We start from the raw sequence: 20,616 nt of genomic DNA on the forward strand, positions 1-20,616 counted from the left end.
ACTGTAAAAGGCAATACTCTTCTCTTATGGAAGATCGCGTGACAGGTCGGTGATCACATGTGGGAGTTCTGAGATCGAAACAAAATCCTCCATGAAATATCTCGGAGTCATGGTCGATAATAGGTGGACTTTTGGAGAGCATTTTCGATATATAGAACAGAAAACATCCAAGGTTGTTAGGTCACTGTCAAGGTTAATGCCAAACTTAAGGGGGCCAGTGTCTAGGAAGAGACACCTATATGCTGGCGTGATTACATCTATAGTTATGTATGCGGCCCCAGTTTGGGCGGATAGATACGTACTCGCGCCATACAAGGAGGTTAGGCTGCTGCGGGCCCTGCAACGCAGAATAGCTATACGCGTTATATCGGGGTACCGTACAATATCTTTTGAGGCGGCATGCTTGATTGCCGGTATGCCTCCATGGCCCTTGACTGCGTCTTGTCAAAAAAGGGTCTATCACCGCGTTTTGGAGATGAGAGACGGCCTGGATTGGCAACCACATTACGTTGCAGAAATTAAACAAGAGGAAAAAGTTATAATAATGAGACAGTGGGAAATATCTGCTAGACGTCAAGGAGCACCGGGAGAACTAACCAGGATGGCCTTGAGACCGGTTCTGAATCAATGGTGTCAGAGGAAGTTTGGATGTGTGGATTTTCATCTCACGCAGATATTGTCGGGACATGGCTGTTTCGGCCATTATCTCCATAGAATGCAAAAACGATGGTCACCGATGTGTCAGCAGTGTGCCAGTCGTGATGATACGTGTGAGCATACATTGATCTTCTGTAGTGAGTGGTTTATAGAACGTCGTAGACTGGTGAGTGCTTTGGACATTGACAGTGATTTATTAAATTTAATGAACATTATTAAAGAGATAGTTGTGTCTGAGGACAAGTGGACTGCCTTTAGTGTTTTTGTTCACACTATTATGAGTGGTAAGGAGGAGGATGAGAGGAGTTTGCAGGCTGCTCTCCCCTCACCCACCTCTGATTAGTTGAGGCTGACATGCCATTTTGGGTGTGTTAGTCAATCTTTTTGTTGTTGAACACTCGGTTCAGTTTATCGCGATACCCCACATTAAAGAACAGCAGGCATTGTAAATGGGGTATCTACATGCCATTGCACGCTGCCTTTAACGTGGGCTGGATGGATTTGTATTGCACGTGGCACAGATCTCATCCAAATAGTTGGTCCATGTTAACTTAAATTCAGTGCGTTTATAAACGCTCCTTGGGGATTGCCTGGTAGTAATGCAATAGCGGTTCCCAGGCAATCTCCTTAAAGGTTAGGTCGCCACACGACGGGTTTAGTGGGTCGGGTTAGGACCTTCTGTCCTCGCCCATCCCCACATAACGAAGCCTCTCCCCCGAGGTGGAGTATGTGTTGAGCACATTCCCGTCGAAAAAAAAAAAAAAAAAGTTAGGGTTATGGGTGTATTACATAAAATTTCCCTCAGGGGCACTACGGACTCATCCCCGTAGTGTACGGGTGTCGCAATCCCGAGGTACCCGAGCTGGAGTGCATGGTGATGGATGAACGGGGTGTGATGGGTGTGCAGACCCTAAAAAGGACTTGTCCACTGCACTAGGTGAAGGAAAACACTGACTTAACACCCGGGGGGGGAGGCCCCGTTAGCTGAGTAAGGCAACCTCCTAAGGGGAAGGAAAACCCCTGACAGAAAAAACCAATTTTCTTGTTACAAATGAATATGTCCAACGAGAAAAGTGAAGACTTCCTGGGGTCGGTAACCAGGAACCGGCGTGGGGGGGGGGGTGTAGGCCTGGCTCCCTCCATGTCGTCATCGAGCAACGGGTCGTCCTCGGATTTGCCGGCTGGGTCCGAGGATAGGAATGCTACAGTGCCGAGGAATGAGCAAATAGCCTCACTAGAGGGGCGGCTTGCTGAGGTTGGTGAAAGACTCGCGGAACTGGACAACAGACTACTTTTGTCCAGGGAGGAGGCGAGGATTAATGACCAAAGGCGTTTGATGGAGGACCTGGAGAATTGCTCCCTGTACCTCCGCTCTCCGGAGAGGGTCCGTGGCGGGAGCGATGATGGGGAGCCTGAAATGGAGGTCTCCTTCGTTACCGTCTCCTCGCCCAGTACACCGTAGTCACCTGGAAGGGACGAAGAGTAGCAGCCCTCGGATAAGAGGCTGCTGTCTGGCCGTAGGCGGAACCTTAGGGTGAAACCAGGTAGGTCAAAAGCGAAGGTTGAGACGCGGGGTCGCCCTAAAAAGACTGGTGACTACGCGGGTTTGGCTGAGGCCAAGGAGCGCCTCAATTGGGCTGTGGAGCGGGAGCTGCAATTGGCAGACATCCGCAGGCTCCTGGATTCTGACCTTGGTCCTGAGCTGACTGCTGTGGGTCGGGAAAATATCCCATCAGACGAGGCTTTTCGGGCTAAGTTACAAAGTGTCACCAATTTGGAACTCGAGAGGCTGGCGGAGCTATCTGCCTCACAGGTGGAGAAAGCGTCAGAGGTTGGTGGCCTCGATTCTATCGTAGCCAGAGATCTCCGGATCTTCTCAATAAGGTTGGAAAGTATCTTCCAGGAGATGAAGGGAAAAATTGTCCTTGAGGCGGACCCCCAGATTGAAGCTCTTCGGAGCGAAAATCTGGGGCTTAGGGAGAAGATCTCAACCCTTGAGCAAAAGCGTGATAGGGTGGCTGGCGAGATGGCTGCCTTTCGGGCTATTCTCCCGAGGCTGGATGAAGAGTACTTCTTTGGCGGGGCTTCGAAAAAGGCTCCAAAGAAGAGGCAGCGGGTGGCGTCTTCTCCGAGGTCCACTGGGGATGTTGCGGAGCGAGAAGTGTTGCCGGGGTCGCACCCTCTTACGGTTGCGGACCTCTCGGCCATCTTAGATAGGAGGCTGACTAACTTGAGAGTGGACATAACGTCGGCGGTACTGGCTCGTATGGAATCTTTGCTTGTGGGGCGGCCTGGAGCCTCTTCAATTGGAGGGGCTTCCATGGGTGCGCCTTTGGCGAGCATGAGTAGTGGCGCTAGTGTGCCGGGGACTGGTCCCGTGGCTGGGGGCTCTGCCGCTTCCGCTCCTGCGGAGGTTTTGGCGGATGTCTCTGGTCCCGAATTCTCCAAGAAGAAGAGTGGGAGGCGTCGTCGTAGGCGTGGGCCTAGACGAGCCTCTTCTAAAGATGGAGCTGCTCCTTCGGGCACTTCCGCTCGGGGGGAGAAGCGGGTCTGTCCTCCTCCCAGGCCCCCCTCTAAGTCGGTGGTCTCGCTGACGGTTGAGGGGAAGGGGAAGGAGGAAACGTACGCGTCGGTTCTCTCTGAGGCCATGAGGGAGATCGATCTGCCCAGTTTGGGGATCGTAAACTCCCGATTGCGCCGAGGTGTGACGGGCAGTATTTTGGTGACCATCCCGGGTAAGGACTCTACTAGTAAGGCGGATGCTCTGTCGGGTGAGCTCCGCTGATTGTTTCCGCCCGATAGTGGTATTAGGGTTGGTCGCCCCTCTCGTATGGAGGAGATACGAGTTTGGGGGATCTTGCCCTACATGCGGAGGGATGAGGTTTTGGCCTCCGTGGCGGCATCGGGCGAGTGTGGCGTCACCGATCTAAAAGCGGGGGAGATACGCGTGTCCCCAAAGTCCGGGGTCGGGTTGCTTTGGATCCGATGTCCGGCTAGGGCTGCAAGGCAAATTGGGCACTGTGGGCAGCATCGATATGCAGTGGACTAGGCTGACGGTGACTCCGTTGGCTCGCCGGCCTATACAGTGTTTTCGGTGCCATGCCTTTGGACACTTGTTCAATGGGTGTGGCTCGGAGATTGATCGCAGCGCTTGCTGCTTTAGGTGCGGCAAGGAGGGGCATCTGGCGGCTAGATGTGAGGCGCCGCCCCGCTGTGTGTCCTGTGGCATCGGTGGGAGACAGGCGAACCACCGTGCAGGCTCGGGTGCCTGTGCTAAAAGGATTGTGCCCCCTCGTAGGACGGATGGAGGTAAGGAAGGAGTTCCCTCCGGGCGCAGGCAGACACCGGGACGCCCTGACGGGGGGTCTCGAAACGAGGCTGTTAGCCCAATACCGGGCCCCTCGGGGGTTGGAGTAGGGCGGCAGAGTGTGTCGAGAGGCGCATCTGTGGCTTCCTTTTGCGCCCCGACGGAATTGATGTCTGATTAGTGTTTGTCTAATGTTGTTATGTGGGCTGCGGCCATGCTGTTCCCCAGTAAAATGGGGACCTTTGGCTCAGTTACGCCCTGTCTTTGTTTCGTTTTCTTCTGTTAGTAGGTAGCGGTGGGATATGAGGGTTCCGGGGAGGTAGCCAAAAGGTGACTTCGTGGTCCCTCTGTCCCGCCAAGTTTATGTTGTAGGTAGCGGCGATGGGTGATTGAGTGCTGGGGAGGTTGCCGAGAAATGACTCCTCAGCCTTTTCCACCTACGCCAAGTTTATGTCGTCCCAGTTCTCTTGTCTTACGTTAATGGGTGGTGTGAACACCTCTCACCACTTTTTCTGTTGTTGGCCATTGCGCCCTTGTTGTTGGCCCCCTTAGAGGGCTGAGCCTGTGGCCCTTATTTGGTTTTTATATTGTGGTTGTGTATACATGTAGTGTACACGTCGAGTCTGTGATGTCATGTGACGTCTTTTCATGTGGGGTTTGGTGACTGCGGTCACCTCGCCAACCAGGCCGGCAGGAAGAGGAGTGGGGACTCCAATTCCATTGCACGTTGGCTTCGGGATGGCCGGGGGTGAGCTGATAGCCCGGCTCACTCCTATTTACCCTCTCAGGGTGAGAGTATTGGACGGGCAACTTTGTTGCCCGGGGATGTATCCTTAACAGGATCAGGTCATGGGTGTCCACCGTGAAGTAATGCGTGAGCGGTTCCGCGGTGGACAATACCCGTTAACGACCAGGGGCTATAGTCAGGTTTTAGGTCGGTACCCCGTCCGATAGTCCTTCGGGATACTTCGGGCAGGAATCCACCACGAAGCCTCCTGGCCCTCTCTCAGAAGTCAGGACGCGAAATTTGGTTTAGGCAAATTTCCTGACTTAAAAAAAAAAAAATACATAAAATTCGAAATTTTTTTTTCAAAATCGAGAGTCATTTTTCACGAAACGAATTTTGGGCCAGGTGGCGCTTCGATATCTCGAATTTTTTTTTTTCGAAAAAATTTTTTTGTTTGGGTCGAGAGTCATTTTTTAGGAAATGAATTTTGGGCCGGGTGGCGTTTCGATATCTCGATTTTTACTTTTTTTCTAAATTTTTTTAAGTTCCAGAAGGCTATGCGTACTGGAAAATCGACCTCTACAGATGTATTCCAGTCGATAGAGAATAGCGAGAAAAGTACTTTGGACCCCACCTTTTTTGTTTCATCAATTTTTATTTTAAGTTTTTTTTGCCCATTTTTTTTCATTTTTAATACTTTATTTTTTTTCAATGTTTTTTGTTTTTTAATTTCCTTAATACGTCTATTATAAAGGAAAACCAAAGATTAATTACGAATTGGTATCGTAAACCCTCCTTTTCGGGAAGATACATTAATTTTCATTCCAATCATCCTTACAAATACAAAGTTAGTACTATCCTTGGTCTTACTGATAGGTCCGTCATTTTGTCTAATAGTAGATTTCATGCGCAAAATATTTTGTTAGTAGAACAAATTCTTACTAATAATTGCTATTCTATGGGTCTAATTAATTCAGTTATGAATAAAAGATTGCAGTTGCTACATTTAAAATTATTAGATAATTTTCCACTGAGGGGAAATAATTCCTTTGACACTTCCAACATTGTCATTTTCCCTTTTGTAAAAGGATTGAGTGATCAAGTTCAACGAACATTAAATAGGAGTGGCTTGAGAGTTTTATATACGGTTAATAATAGATTGAACAAATTAATTAAAAAAAGAAAAGACAAACTTCCTATCGGTAAAAGAACAAATGTAGTATATAAAATTTCTTGTAACGATTGTGATTCCTGCTATATTGGGCAAACCAAACGTCATTTGGAAACACGAATTAAGGAGCATAATACTCGAATATTAAAAAACATGTTACATCTCATTCTGTTATCAGCAAACACAGAACGTTAACCATGATTTTGATTGGTCTAATGTGTCCATTTTACATAACGAATTGCATGTAAAAAAGAGAGAAATAAGCAAGATGATTTTCATAAAAAACAAAGAATTCTATTAATTTGCAAAGGGACACAGAAAACTTAAATGATATGTATGATACTATTTTGAATTTATTTTAGATATCCGTATTTATTTTATTAATTTTTAATTTTTAATTTCTCATTTTTATTTTATTTTTGTTTTTATGAATTTATTTTAGATATCGGTATTTATTTTATTAATTTTTAATTTTTATTTTATTTTTGTTTTTATCCTAGTAGAGTTTATATATAATTTGTTTTTGTGGTCTCCATTTACAATAATAATTTCAGGTTCTCTCTTCAATTAAGACACTTCTTCACTCCGCAAATATTGTAGACCTTATGACATCGTGGACCCGCTTTTCATAAGTTTCAGCCTTTCTCAAAAAATCTTCATAAAGGATTATCATAGTGATGAAATCGGCCTCTACCTGTTTAATTGCTTACAAATTCAAGCAGCGAAACGTTGGCGCCAATGTGTCGCAATTAAAAAAAAATAAGGAAGTTGTTTTTGTTCTTGTTTATGAGAGATTTTCCGCGAGGATACAAAGCTGCCGAACGTCAGCGCTGTTACACTCGTACCGCCTATAAATAACATTTTGACAGTTCGTCGCAGCGTTGGCGCTAAAATCTCAATTCCCTTCCGTATGTCAGAACAATAAAATACCCATAAAAATGAATTTTATGGATTTTGGAGTGCTCGGTTTTAAATTCGAGCAGTCATAAATCACATAAATAAACACCTGTGAACATGCTTGGGTCCTTCCCCCCTTTCTCATAAAAATAAACATCTGTCAAACATGCTTGGAGACCTACCCCCCCCCCAACGGCATACCCTTCTCGCTTACGAAAACCTCCGCCCCGCGTGACATCATCCCACCCGCGTCCTCAAGATACCCCCCTTTTTTTTTGTTACTCTGGGGAAACCTCATGGTACCATCCGCCTCCGGGTAGAAGCGGGGGTTATGTGGGACTCCCTGCCCCGCCTGGCCGGCCCGCGCCTCCGCCTGGCCGGTCCGCCGTAGCGGGCCGGAGAGTCGGGATCGGCGGGCCGAAGAGCCGGGACAGGATCTACCGCACTAAAACCCCAGAGGATGTCCTTCACGGGCGTTATACAGGGGACGGCCAGGATGCTGGTATCCCATGCCGTCTAGCCGCCCCCCCGCCTTATCCCTCCTTGGGAGGGTGCCGCGGAAGGCGACTTCCGCGGCACCCTCCCCCCGTCATTGTACGGGTTCTTCGCGGTTGCGGCGCAGGGCGACATCGACCCCACGCCGCGCCCTCTTGAAGAGTTTGAAGGGCCGGAGCCATGGCTCGAGAACTCCCGCTCGAGCCATCGCCCCTCGCCCCCCCAGTGTCGCAACTCCCGGACCCCCAAGAAGGTGGTCCGGTTCGGCGGTTCACTGAGGGAGCCCTCATCAGGGGATTCCTCTCAGAAGGAGAGAAACCCTCTTCCGTGGACGATGTTGCCCTCCCACCGGGGCCTTATGACTCCCGGTGAGAGGGCCCCACACGTCACGTCTCCGTCCTTGAGAGGGGCCCAGGCGCCCCGGACGGGAAGGCAATGCCCGCCCGTCAGGGACACGTGGCCCCCCCTCATTCCCGACCCCCCCCCCGGTTGCGACCTCCCTCCGCCCCGTTAGGGGTCAGAGTTCACCCGCAACCGGTGGGGCCCCTCCTTCCCGGAGGGCGTAAAGGGGGGGACGCCTAGGCGCTCCCATGTCTCCCCCGACACCCTCATCCTGCATCGTTAATCGAATTTGTATGTGGCGAGCTTCCCGTCCCCCACCGCCGCCGACTGCCCCGCCCTTGGGCACGACAGCCCAGGAACCATCCGGGCCGTCCGGGCCTCCCTCCTCTCCCGACCGGCCTCCATCCTAGCGAGGCGCCTCTCAATCAACTCCAGCCGGTCCGAACCGGCAGCCAGTCTCGAGGACATGTCCTCGAGCCTGGTCACCAGCTCCCCCGGCAAAGGAGTCTCTCCGACAGGCGCCTCACTCACCCCCTCCGTCTGGGTTCCCCGATCACGGAGGTCGCCCCCGCAATCAGGGGACACCCCGTCATTCCTGACGGCGTCCTCGCTCAACCGGGCGCATTCCCTCCGTGTCAGGTCTGTGATGACCCACGTGAGTTCCTGCACCCGGTTGCGCACCGTCTCGGCGTAACTGTTCGCCGCTTTCATCGCCGAGACCGTGTTCCCCTCCTTCAGGCATCCATGGATGTCCTTCAGGAAATCACCAGTGATTTCCATCACTTCATCCCAGTGCCCCACCGAGCTATGGAATAGCTCCGCGGTGGGCGTCCCGGCTCCGGGACCGTTCCACCACGGAGCTAGATCCGCCTCCCAACTTATGCCTGGCAGCATGACCGCCGGCCTCCTGTCGTTCGAGGTCTGGGGCTCTACCTCCATTGGAGCCCCGAATCTCGCTCCTTCCTCTGCCTCACGCCCGTCGTCTGATGACGACGGGGTGGGGGCCGGGACTATACCCCCCTCCCCGCCGGGCCCTTTTTTTTTTTTTTTTTTAAGCGTCAGGTGCGTTCATGTGCTCGACACATACGCCGCCTCGGGGGAGAGGCTTTGTTATGTGGGGATGGACGGGTGAGGACAGAAGGTTCTGACCCGACCCACTAAACCTGACGGTGGCAGTCCTAACCGCTTACGACGACCCTCCGGGAACCGCTTTCGCATAACTTTCAGAGGGTCGTCTCGCGTCCGTGCTTGAAAACACCAGTAATTTGAGATCTAACACCATACTAAATAATCAGACCGGCAAGTCCAGATAACAAAATTAACTAGGAAAAAGAACAGCGCGCCACAGTGCAATGCCATTCATTTCCGCCCACCGTAACGCAGACGTGCAATGAGATTCTCAGCGCCCCGCCAGGATTCCCTGTCCGCATTAGGGTGGGGTATCACTCTAAAATTAGAGAGGAAAAGCGAGAATAAGGAAGAGGAAGAGGAAATAAAATGGGGAGCGGAAAAAGGGGGGGAGGAGGTTTATAATCGTTGGTGTCTACAGGACACTTCTTATCACGTTGATGTCATCTATTCAGACGGTGAGGAAAGGATTAATCTTTCGATCCGCCTCTCCTCAGCCTTCTTTATGCCGATGACGACCGAGCAAAATTCCAAGAATGATGTCCAATAAGCCTCTGAATATATTATTTTTGATATTATGGCACCCAGCGTTAGGTTGACATTGTTATCAAATCCAAGGTTATTTATGAGCTTGTGTCTCTGATCCTTAAAAGCAGGGCAGTCCAGTAAAGTGTGTTCAGCCGTGTCATTGTTGCACAAGCAATGGTTACAAGACTGAGACTCCTTTTTTCCTATTCTGTGTAGGAAGTGTCCAAACGAGCCGTGACCGGTCATCATTTGAGACATGTAAAAGTTTACGCGGCCAAATCGCCTGTCTATCCAGTCCCGCAAATACGGTCCAATAGCTACTATAGTACGGAGACCCCAGGCGTCGGATCTCTGCAAAAAGACCTCCCACTGTCTTATCATTAAAGCGTGTTCCTGCGATTTGATATCTGCCTTGTCCACACCGTCTTCCACATCTCTCAACTCCTTAAGACGATCATAAAGCCTGCGTCTCATAGTGGCCTCCAAAAACCAAGGAGGCATACGGGCCAAAAGGGTCGCCGCATCGAACGACACCGTCCTATAAGCAGCAGCAGCTCTTATCGCAACTGCTTTCTGAACACTTCTTAGAGGACGCCCAATTGCACGCGGAGCGACCAGAAACTCATCAGCCCAGACTGGGGAGGCGTATAGCACTATAGACGATAGTACCTTTGCGTATAATTGTCTCCTGTTCTCTCCAGGCCCCCTCAAGTTAGGCATAAGCCTGTTAAGGGCTCTAGAAACCCTGGTGACCTTCTTCGACACATACTTGATGTGTTCGTAAAACTTCAATCTTCTGTCCATAATCACTCCAAGATATTTAATGTGATCAGACGCGATGATGCAAGAGTCACCAACACTTACGGAAGGCATATTGGATGGTTTCCTACCTTTCCAGAAGAGAGTCACGTCAGTCTTCGATTCCGAAATCCTGAGGCCCATGTCCTTAATTATTCTAACCGTTCTTGCAATTTGGGTATTAACCCTTGCGACAGCGTTATCAATGTTATTTGATGTTGACAGAACCAAAGTATCGTCCGCGTAACAGAATACCTTAACTCCAGGTTCCAGAGGGAGCCTCAATACGGAGTCAAAAGCAATATTCCACAGAAGTGGCCCTAAGACCGACCCCTGCGGAACACCAGCAACGACTCCTCTCACATTGTTCACCTTTACAATTATTGTAAAGTATGAATCTATCCGACAAATAATTGCCAACTATTCTGCGGATATAGATCGGGAAGCCTTCTCTTTCCATAGCCTGTAAAATGACCAACCAAGGCACCGAGTTGAATGCGTTGGCGATGTCCAGTCCAACAGCTATGACATATTCGTTTCTGCCAAATGAAGTCAGGATGTAGTTCTTGACAGCCCTCAAAGCGTCGATGGTCGAACGCTTCCTGCGAAAGCCATATTGCTCTCCTGAAAGCCGATGATCAGGGTTCTCCTCCATCTAGTCGTTAATCCTGCCAGCGATGATCCTCTCAAGTGCTTTGCCGAGTTCGTCCAACAGACATATTGGGCGAAGCCCAACACCCGGCGAAATATCCGCCCTACCTTTTGGAATCAGTACTAGGGAGGAACGTTTCCAGCTCCTTGGGAAAACATTCGACTTAAAACACCCGGTGAAACACTTCCTCACATGTGAAAGGAGACTGCCCGGGGCGCCCTTCCATATAGACATCTTGAGACCATCTGGGCCGGGAGCCGTGTTTTTAATTGTGCGCTTGATAATATATTTACGAATCTCGTGATGTCCAACATTCCATTCCTCATCTCATTCAAAATTAGCGGAAGAATTCTCATTGATTTGCCTACCAGACAAAATGTTGTGAGGAAAAAGCTCGTCCAGCTTCTTATTTAAGAGATCAACATCCAGTTGTTCGGAAATTGCAAGACCTGTCTTCCTTAGCTTATTTAAAACCAGCTTATATGGTAACCCCCATGGATCTTTATTGATTGTGAGGATAAGGTTCTGCCAGGCTCGGTTTTTGGCTTGTTTGATGGCGTTCCTTAATTTTTTCTTAGCTAATTTGAAAAGTTGACATCTATTCTTGATGGTAGCGTTATCCAGTTTCCTTGATTTGCCTCTGAACCAGAGTCTACGAGCGGCAATAGCAGCCTTTCTTAATGATGAAATCTCGTCTGTCCACCAATGAGGATTTCTCCTGACATTCCTCCCTCGGCATATAGGAGCTGATGTATCACAAGCTTCGGTAACTATACGAGTTATCCAGAATGCATATTCATCTGGAGAGTCATTATATTCATCGGTTATTTCTGGACCGTATTGTATGGTGAATTCGACCGCCTCAGTGAAAAGTTCTTTATCTATTTTGGCAAAGTTCCACCTTTTGCCAACCTTTACTTTTTCGTTAGAAGAACTCTGAGAAACAAAAACCATAGCAATATATTGGTGATCAGAGAGAGAGATCGCGTCATCCATAACCCTCCAGTTCTTCAATCTAGTGAGTGCGGAAGGTGAGGCCCAGGTTAGGTCAACAATCGACTCACCCTGAGGCCTGACGCAGGTAGGAAGGTTCCCCGAATTGACCAATACCAATCCGCAGGAGGCCGCCCAGCTCATCACAAGGTCACCTTGTCTGTTTGAATATCTAGAACCCCAGTGGGCAGATTTAGCGTTGAAGTCTCCGCCAATCAGTATCTCAGCTTGTATATCAGGAATTCTAGGATATAAATCCTCCAGGAATTTCTCAAAAATATGGCTATTCACGTTAGGTGAGATGTAGCAGCTAGTTACTACTATTTCGTCAAAAATAACAGTAGCAGATCTTCTTTTGCGTAAAACCGATTTGTATCTTATTCTGCCCGTAAATGCAGGGAACCATAAAATAGCCGAAGAGCCGTCCAAGCTTCTAAAAATTTCCCGACTACCCCTCATTGATGCTGGGGGTTCGGAAATGATACATAAGCCGGTAGAGTTTTCCAATGCATGTTGTTTTAAAAGATCCAAGGCAGGCCAACTATTATTAAGGTTAGCTTGGTAGATATTAACCATAATAATCCGAAGTTGAGGGCTCTATATCTCTTGTCCGATGAGTTAGTCTTTCAGGCTCTTTAAACGATCGAGTACCCACTTTAAAGCCTTGGTTCTCTATACATATCTGAGAGCCTAGTCTGTGCTTGAAGTCCTTTTTCAACCCAGCGCATATTACGCAGTGAAAGGAATTTGTGCACTGATTGGCTGGGTGGCCATGATCACCACACTTGAAACATGAGCCTGCTCTGTCTATCTCCGAGGTGCATGTTGTTCTAACATGGCCGAACTTCCAGCACCGGAAACATTGAACAGGTCTCTTATGCAGAAGTTCCACTCGAACTCTCGTCCATCCTAATATTAGAAAGCCTTTTTCAGCAATCTTAATAGCCGCATTGATCGGGCAGTGAACCCTTATCATACCGAGACCATCTCGCATCCAATTAATATTACTCAGTTTAAAGTAATCTTTATGAACTTCGCTCAAATTGGCTAGTTCATCTTGAACTTCTTCTCGCGACGTTGCGTGGTCTATTCCGCGAATACGAAGTTCACCCATCTCTATAGGGTTGGCAACTTTTGCGTCGTTTTTGAGGACCCTTTCAATGCTAGCTCGCAGTAAGCCAGCCATCTGGTTGCCTTGAGGACCAGGGACCTCAATGACGATCCCGCCGTTAGCCGCAGTACGAACCTTTGTATTTTTAATGCCCAGCTGGTCCAGCGACACAGCTTCTTTGGCTCTGCGCAGTAGTTCCGCGTTAGATATCTCGGCGGATTTACTTTTGATCGTTACTACCGCAGGCCCTAATCTCCTTTTGTTACCGAGTCTGTTGATATTGCTCCTTGGATTGTTAAATTTAGATTTCCTGACCGAGGCCCCCGCATCAGATTCCAAACTCATCTGTTGCACGACTTTCTTGCGCTCGATGTAGTCGTTGCGGAGCCTGACAGGTCTATCATTCCTGCCCACTCTCCGCCATCCTCCATCCAGGTTATCTCCAGATAGGAGAGGGGAGGAGGGAGGAACCAGCTGCACATTGCCAGTAACCTTGATTCCCTTTTTGGATGTTGAAGGGGTGTGCTTTTTGGGTTGCAAGTCAGGACCTCTTATTTCTTTTCCAGGTTCCTTTTCAGAAGCAAGCCTGGGCGCGCCTATATCTGTTTTTCTCCAAGGGAACGAACCCTTACCCTTATGCCAGCCGTCGTCATCCAACCGCTCTCTCGAAGGACCCGGTAAGGATGGGTAAGTATTAATATCAAGTTTATCTTTAGAGAGTTTAGGTTCAGTACCCTTACTAAGATTTTCCTTTACTTTAGGAGAGTTCATCTTGTCCTTTGAGGAGCTTTTTAAGTCCTTTTTCAATGACCTTACCTCTTTTTTTAAGGCATTGAGCTTCTTATACAAATCCTCTATTTCGGTCTGGCTTCTAATCTCTCTTCGCTCCATCTCTCTGAGGCACTCGTTAAGATTCAAATTTTCCTTCTTTAAGCGAGCCGGATCGCCAGTTGCGTCGATTTTCTCTACCATGACTCTTAGAATGTTGGAAACAACCTTGTTGTAATTCTTCATCTTTGCTTTTACAAAACCAGCGATGTTAGATGACACCTGCCACTGCTTGTCGAGCTCGTGCAAATAGTCGAGGCCACGAGCACCCAGCTCATTACCAGAACACTCCAACCAATTCTCTCTCTGATATTTTAGTTCATTTTCTAATTGAACCTCAGTAACAGTGGTAATGTAGCATTCATCATCCACACCTTTCATTTACACTCTACACTTTTATTACACCTTACACTTTTCACTGCACTTTTACACTTTTTTACATCTTTATACATTTGTAATAACTTCAATTCATTAATATACATAATGTTTTTAAGAAAAATCAATATTTCCATAACAACACATTCATTCATTTATTTGTTACATATTAATTCTTTTTGTTCTTTCGCTTTATACTTTTAATGAATAAACATTACTTTTTCAAAGATCTGGTGAATTTATTTATAAGTCGCTACATTTTTGGTGACCCCGACGTGATATTAAAGCCGACGCATTTTAAAGGCTGATGCGGAATAAGTGCCAAGTGATCGTCGTATTTGAAGTCTGCGAAATATTATCATCGCTTGGAAGAATTGCTGGATATTCTGATTTTAAGAGATTCATTCTCCGGATCTTTGTAACATCAGAGGCGGATTAGTCCTTCACGGAAATTCTCAAATCATTTTATCGGATTCCTGGAACAAGAGGAAAATGCCAATCGATAGATCACCAGTTAGACCCTGTTCGGATACACAGATTGATATGGATTTGGCGAGCGGATCAAATCAGGTTGGATCAGAAAATATTAATATTTTACCTTCTCAAACTGGACATCAGGTGAGTGATCCTATGTTACAAATTCACTCAAATGAGTTTCGTTTATTAAAACTACCGACTTTCTGGCATAAACAACCTAAACCCTGGTTTGCTTCTATTGAAAGTGAGTTTACGGTTTACCGAATTCGATCAGATGATATTAAATATAGTTCTGTCATTCGTCATCTTGATGAACAAGCCTTAGTAAACATATCTGAAGTCATTGAAAATCCACCTAAAACAGATAAATATAATTATTTAAAGAAAATATTAATAAATCGCTTTACGGATTCAGAGGAAAAACGTTTGAGACAAATATTAGCTGGAATTGAACTTAATGATAAAAAGCCTTCGGAATTACTTCGAGAAATTCGTCATTTATCTGGAGGATCTTTAGCGGATAGTGTTTTGCAAATGATTTGGCTTCAACGCTTACCACATAGAATTCAAACGACTTTAGCCGTAGTAGAGGATGTTCCTCTTGTTAAACTTGCGGAATTAGCCGATAAAATTGCTGATCGGGACGGCGGTTTGCAAGTCGCGGAAGGTTCCAATAATACAAGTAATAAATCTTCGGATTTCGCGGATTTGCTACGAAGAATCGAAGCTCTTGAAGTTTCTCGTCGTCGAGATCGTTCCAAAAGCCGGTCTAGAGAGAATAGAAGATTTAGATCGTTATCGCGTAAGAAAGACAAATCAAATAAAGATATTAAAGATACATCAATTTGTTTTTACCATAAGAAGTTTGGTGATAAGGCTAAACGATGTACTTTACCTTGTTCTATGTCCAAAACATTCTTGACTTCACAGGAAAACTAAAAACGCCGCTTAAGACTGAGGCTGCTTACGACGGTGTTTCTAACAATCGCCTCATTATTTTCGACAGACATTCAAATTTGAATTTTCTTGTCGATACGGGCGCTGATATATCGTTGTTACCTAAAAAGGTTTTATTGAAGCCGTGGCATACTAATTTAAAACTTTTTGCCGCAAATGGTACTCAAATTAATACTTACGGTTCTAAAACTTTAATTTTGAACCTCGGTTTAAGGAGAGAATTCAAATGGAAATTTTGTGTCGCGGATATTCAACGTCCTATTTTAGGTGCCGATTTCCTTTGTCATTTTAATCTCCTAATTGACATTAAAAACAAGAAATTGATTGATAATGTTACCGGTCTTACGAATACTGGAAAAATTCAAGAAGTTGCACATTTGTCAATTTTTACCACATCTCCTGATTCTGTGTACCACAAATTTTTAACCGAATTTCCAGGACTCACCCGTTTTTCTCCAATTTCCTCGGTAAAAACACATGGTGTTGAACATCATATCGTTACGGAAGGTTCTCCTAAATTTTCGACTCCCAGAAGACTTACTCCTGAGAAACTTAAATGTGCCAAGGAAGAATTCAAGTCTATGATGGAGCAAGGAATTTGCAGACCTTCAAGCAGCTCCTGGGCAGCCCCTCTACATATGGTACCTAAAAAGGAACAAAATTCTTGGAGACTGTGTGGTGATTATCGTGCACTCAATTCAGTGACTATCCCGGATCGTTATCCCTTACCTCATATTCAAGATTTTTCTTCTTCACTTTTTGGTAAGAATATCTTTTCTAAAATCGACTTAGTTAAAGCGTACTATCAAGTACCCGTCGCTAAAGAAGATATTCACAAAACAGCTGTCACTACTCCATTTGGGCTTTTTGAATTTGTCGTAATGCCTTTCGGTTTACGAAACGCAGCCCAAACTTTTCAACGGCTCATGAACTCTTTACTTAATGATTTGAGTTTTGCCTTTTGTTATCTTGATGACATTCTTATTGCTTCTAAAGATGAGAAAGAACATATTGCTCACTTACGCATTATTTTTGATCGTCTTCAACAAGGAATGACAATCAATGTCGCTAAATGTCTTTTCGGTCAAAGCGAGATTTCTTTTCTTGGTTACTTAGTTTCTAACCAAGGAGTTAAACCTACATCCGAAAAAGTGAAATCAATTATTGATTATCCTAAACCTAAGACACTTCATGAATTACGCAGATTCTTAGGAATTATCAATTATTATCGTCGCTGTCTCAAGGATGCTGCAAATCATCAAGTTCTGTTAACAGAATATTTAAAGGACAGTCGCAAGAGGGATAGAAGAATTATTTCTTGGACTAAAGAAGCGGAATTAGCTTTCGAGTCATGTAAAGAAGAACTTTTACAAGTTACTACCCTTTCTCATCCTGCTCCTCATGCTCCTCTTATTTTAACTTGTGATGCTTCTGACTTTGCTGTTGGTGAATCACTTGAACAGTCTATTGACGACGATATCAAACCAATAGCATTTTTCTCAAAGAAACTAGACAAAGCTCAAAGAAATTATAGCACTTATGATAGAGAACTTCTTAGCATTTATTTGGCTATTAAACATTTCAGGCATTTTGTTGAAGGAAGACAATTGATTATCAGAACTGATCATAAACCTTTGATTTTTGCTTTCCGTCAGAAATTGGATAAAGCGTCACCAAGACAGATCAGACAATTGGACTTTATTGCTCAATTCTCTACAAATATTACCTATATTTCTGGAAAAATGAATTCAGTTGCTGATGCTCTGTCAAGAATTGAATCTATTTCAATGCCTATTATAGTTTCTTTAGAAGAACTTGCTAATTATCAGAAAGAAGATGAAGAACTTCAAGTTTTACTTTCTTCAAATTCTTCACTTCTGTTGAAGAAACTTATTCTTTCAGGATCAACCATACCTATTTATTGTGATTGCTCTTCGGAATTAATTCGTCCATATGTTCCTAAACTCTTACGCAAGAGAATTTTTGATGTTGTTCATGGACTCGCTCACCCCAGCGGCAGATTGACATCTAAACAATTACTACTGAAATTCATTTGGCCTTCTTTGAAGAAAGATGTGAAGGAATGGAATCGAACTTGTCTTCTATGTCAACGTGCGAAGATTTCAAGACACACCAAGAATTCTCCAATTAAGATTGCAATTCCTGATCAACGCTTTCAGCATGTGCATTTAGACATTGTTGGACCACTTCCTATTTGTCAAAATTACCGTTATTGTCTTACTATGATTGATCGTTTTTCCAGATGGCCTGAAGCTGTTCCTATTTCTGAGATTTCTACTGAAACTATTTCTACAACATTTTATTCACATTGGGTAGCACGTTTTGGTTCTCCTATCAGCATTACAACAGATCAAGGTCCTCAGTTTGAAGCAGCTTTATTCAAAGCTTTAACAAATCTAATTGAATGCCAAAGGATTAGAACTTCTGCTTATCATCCTGCTTCAAATGGAATTCTGGAAAGATGGCATAGGACTTTGAAAGCAGCGATTATGTGCCACGAAACAACCAACTGGGTAGAATCTTTACCTTCAGTTCTTTTGGGATTACGTTCGTGTTTCAAAGAAGATTTAAAAGCTTCACCTGCAGAACTTCTTTATGGATCCACTCTTCGTAGTCCTGGAGAATTTTTCATTGAAGAAGATTTTCCTGCAGATCCTGAAATCTTTCTTGAAAAACACAGGATTCATATGAGGAATATCAGATCATCTCCTACAAGTCATCATTGCAAAAGATCACCTTTTGTTCACAAGAATTTTTTTGATTGTACTCATGTTTGGATTCGAGAAGATACTGTTAGGAAGTCACTACAACCTCCTTATTCTGGCCCTTTTCTTATTGAGAAACGTATCTCTGATCATTTATTTGCAGTTAATGTTTCAGGAAGAGTTGTCAATATTTCGACAGAACGTCTCAAGCCAGCCTTCATTCCTAGAACTTCAGATTCTACTGAACTTTCTACCAGATCTTCAGCTCCTGTTCCTGCTATTTCAACTCCTGTTCCTGCTATTTCAACTCCTGTTCCTGCTATTTCAACTCCTGTTCCTGCTATTTCAACTCCTGTTCCTGCTACTTCAGCTCCTGTTCCTACTACTTCAGCTCCTGTTTCTGCTACTTCAAATCCTTCTTCTTCTTCTACTGTTGGAAAAGCTTTACGCACCTACCCACCAAAGAAGAAGAAAGTCCATTTCGCAACGAATATCGTCACTTGGGGGGGAGTACTGTAGCATTCATCATCCACACCTTTTATTTACACTCTACACTTTTATTACACCTTACACTTTTCACTGCACTTTTACACTTTTTTACATCTTTATACATTTGTAATAACTTCAATTCATTAATATACATAATGTTTTTAAGAAAAATCAATATTTCCATAACAACACATTCATTCATTTATTTGTTACATATTAATTCTTTTTGTTCTTTCGCTTTATACTTTCAATGAATAAACATTACTTTTTCAAAGATCTGGTGAATTTATTTATAAGTCGCTACAGTAATGTTTTTCCTAAGGGCTCTATTAGTAAGTCGTTTCCTTGACTTATTTTTGTTAAATTCGTCACCAAAGGTATCCTCGGCACTGTGATTGCTACTGGCCGAAAGGGCAGCCATTTGACTAGCTGATCTAGTAGTTCTGCAATTAGTTAAATTATCGCCATCATTATTGTTGTCCGATGAGGAGGTGATTTCGATAGATTGCGTAAAATCAACATCGTCCTCTTGGTTCAATCTTCTTTGTCCTAGCCTCGCGTCTCCTCCTGAGAGGTTCAAATTTATTAAATTTATTTGATTTACCAGTCCTCAGAGTCTTCAGTCTATTACTTCTACGCGTCTGAAGATGAAGATTCTCCTCCTCAGGTGACGCGCTAGTCCTTGTTCTAGCCGAGTCATGAGCCGGATCTTCTTGGTTTGTCTCGAGTCGGCTACTATCTATTTCAGAGCGGACTCTGCCATCCGCAAATCTACTTTTAGACGGGTAGGCTTCTTTTTCTTCTGGAGACCTGTCCGCTTTCCTCTTAATTGATGGAGTATTGGAGACCGTGACAGAGATTTCTTTAACCAGATCATCAGTCACCATCGCTTCCTCCATGTATATTGTCTCCTGACAGCTTTCGGAGGGTATATCGCCCAGTGGATCCTCTTCCATGGATGGCGCACGTGTCTGTACGCAATCCTCGGTGGTAACCAGTTCCACTCGGGTGCCCACCGGAGACACCCGAGTTAGCCCCTCGATAGATGACGACGAGGCGATGCCGGGGACGACAACATCACCAAGCCGGTCGCTGGTGGTTCCGAAGTTCTCCTGCGGCGTTAAATCATAATCGTTTTCCTTGTCTGCCATAGATTCGTATAAGTTTGGTTTGTTAAGAGGTGGCCTTCCCCTGTGCTCAATATCCACGTAAATGCCAAGGTCGTCGATGTGTAATCCGTCCGGTTTATCAGCTTCAGATGTTATGTTAGCCAGCGATCGAATAGTAAGACTAAATTCATCATTTAGACTGCTTAGATAATCCTTTTTTTCTTCAATAGAACGTGAGCAGCGACTTAGTACGTCCTGTGTTCTATTTATATCTTTCACTACTTCAACATCAATAACATGTTCTTTTACGCTATTGTCAGCTAGTAATGAAAGTAGCTGATCTCTACAATCGCTATTCAAATAGTACTCCTTCTGAAGACAAGAATTCTCATCTAAAATATTTAGATCTAATATATTCAAATCTGGGGGAGAGTCACCTCTCACAACACTTAATTCCGGGTTTTCTCTGATAAGGTCTTCATATCTTTTCAGTTTTCCTAATAGGAACGACCTAGCACAGAACATTTTGTAGCCGCGACGATAAATTAATCTGAGACATGCCTCTATTAATTTGAGCCTGAAACTATATTTCAGCTTATCAGGAATTATAACTTCTAGTTGTTTGATGGCCTCAATTGCTCTATTTAGCAGTATAGTCGGAGAGAGACCATCGCAGTGTTCTACAAAATCCTCCACAGAAGCCATCTTATGTCTTCAGTAGTGACATGTGGGAATATTCCGGCGTAACACTCCAAGGCTGCGGCGACTCGGGCGAAAATGCAGAGATCCCTGACGTAACCAAACCGCCTGGGCCGGTAGCGTTCATCTTTTTGGATCGCTTTCCCATTC

General features: G+C 45.2%; 2 protein-coding genes and 2 long non-coding RNA genes across 5 annotated transcripts; 1 reads left to right on the forward strand and 3 right to left on the reverse strand.

Moving 5' to 3' along the window:
- The first annotated feature begins 415 nt into the window (after window positions 1-415).
- On the forward strand, window positions 416-1,000 carry LOC114927890 (uncharacterized). The gene has a single exon (XM_029298943.1). It carries the CDS (start codon window positions 416-418, stop codon window positions 998-1,000), a length of 585 nt encoding a protein of 194 aa, XP_029154776.1.
- Window positions 1,001-11,029: 10,029 nt separating this feature from the next.
- LOC114939856 (uncharacterized) lies at window positions 11,030-12,154 on the reverse strand. The gene has a single exon (XM_029314294.1). The coding sequence runs from the start codon at window positions 12,152-12,154 to the stop codon at window positions 11,030-11,032; it is 1,125 nt and encodes a 374-aa protein (XP_029170127.1).
- A 1,985-nt stretch (window positions 12,155-14,139) lies between these two features.
- LOC146724146 (uncharacterized) lies at window positions 14,140-15,138 on the reverse strand. Its single transcript, XR_014924191.1, has 3 exons — window positions 15,043-15,138; window positions 14,608-14,841; window positions 14,140-14,485 (listed from the first exon to the last, which is right to left on the reverse strand). It is a non-coding gene; the product is annotated as an uncharacterized LOC146724146 (long non-coding RNA).
- A 576-nt stretch (window positions 15,139-15,714) lies between these two features.
- Window positions 15,715-16,446, reverse strand: LOC146724147 (uncharacterized). Of its 2 annotated transcripts, none has more exons than XR_014924193.1 (3): window positions 16,173-16,446; window positions 15,889-16,088; window positions 15,715-15,739 (listed from the first exon to the last, which is right to left on the reverse strand). It is a non-coding gene; the product is annotated as an uncharacterized LOC146724147 (long non-coding RNA). The 2 variants fall into 2 exon arrangements; XR_014924192.1 differs by having other exon boundaries at window positions 15,721-15,794.
- Between the last annotated feature and the right edge of the window lie 4,170 nt (window positions 16,447-20,616).

The sequence above is a fragment of the Nylanderia fulva genome, unplaced genomic scaffold (assembly GCF_048542155.1).
Source record: "Nylanderia fulva isolate GAGA-0341 unplaced genomic scaffold, ASM4854215v1 Scaffold147, whole genome shotgun sequence".
NCBI lineage: Eukaryota > Metazoa > Arthropoda > Insecta > Hymenoptera > Formicidae > Nylanderia > Nylanderia fulva.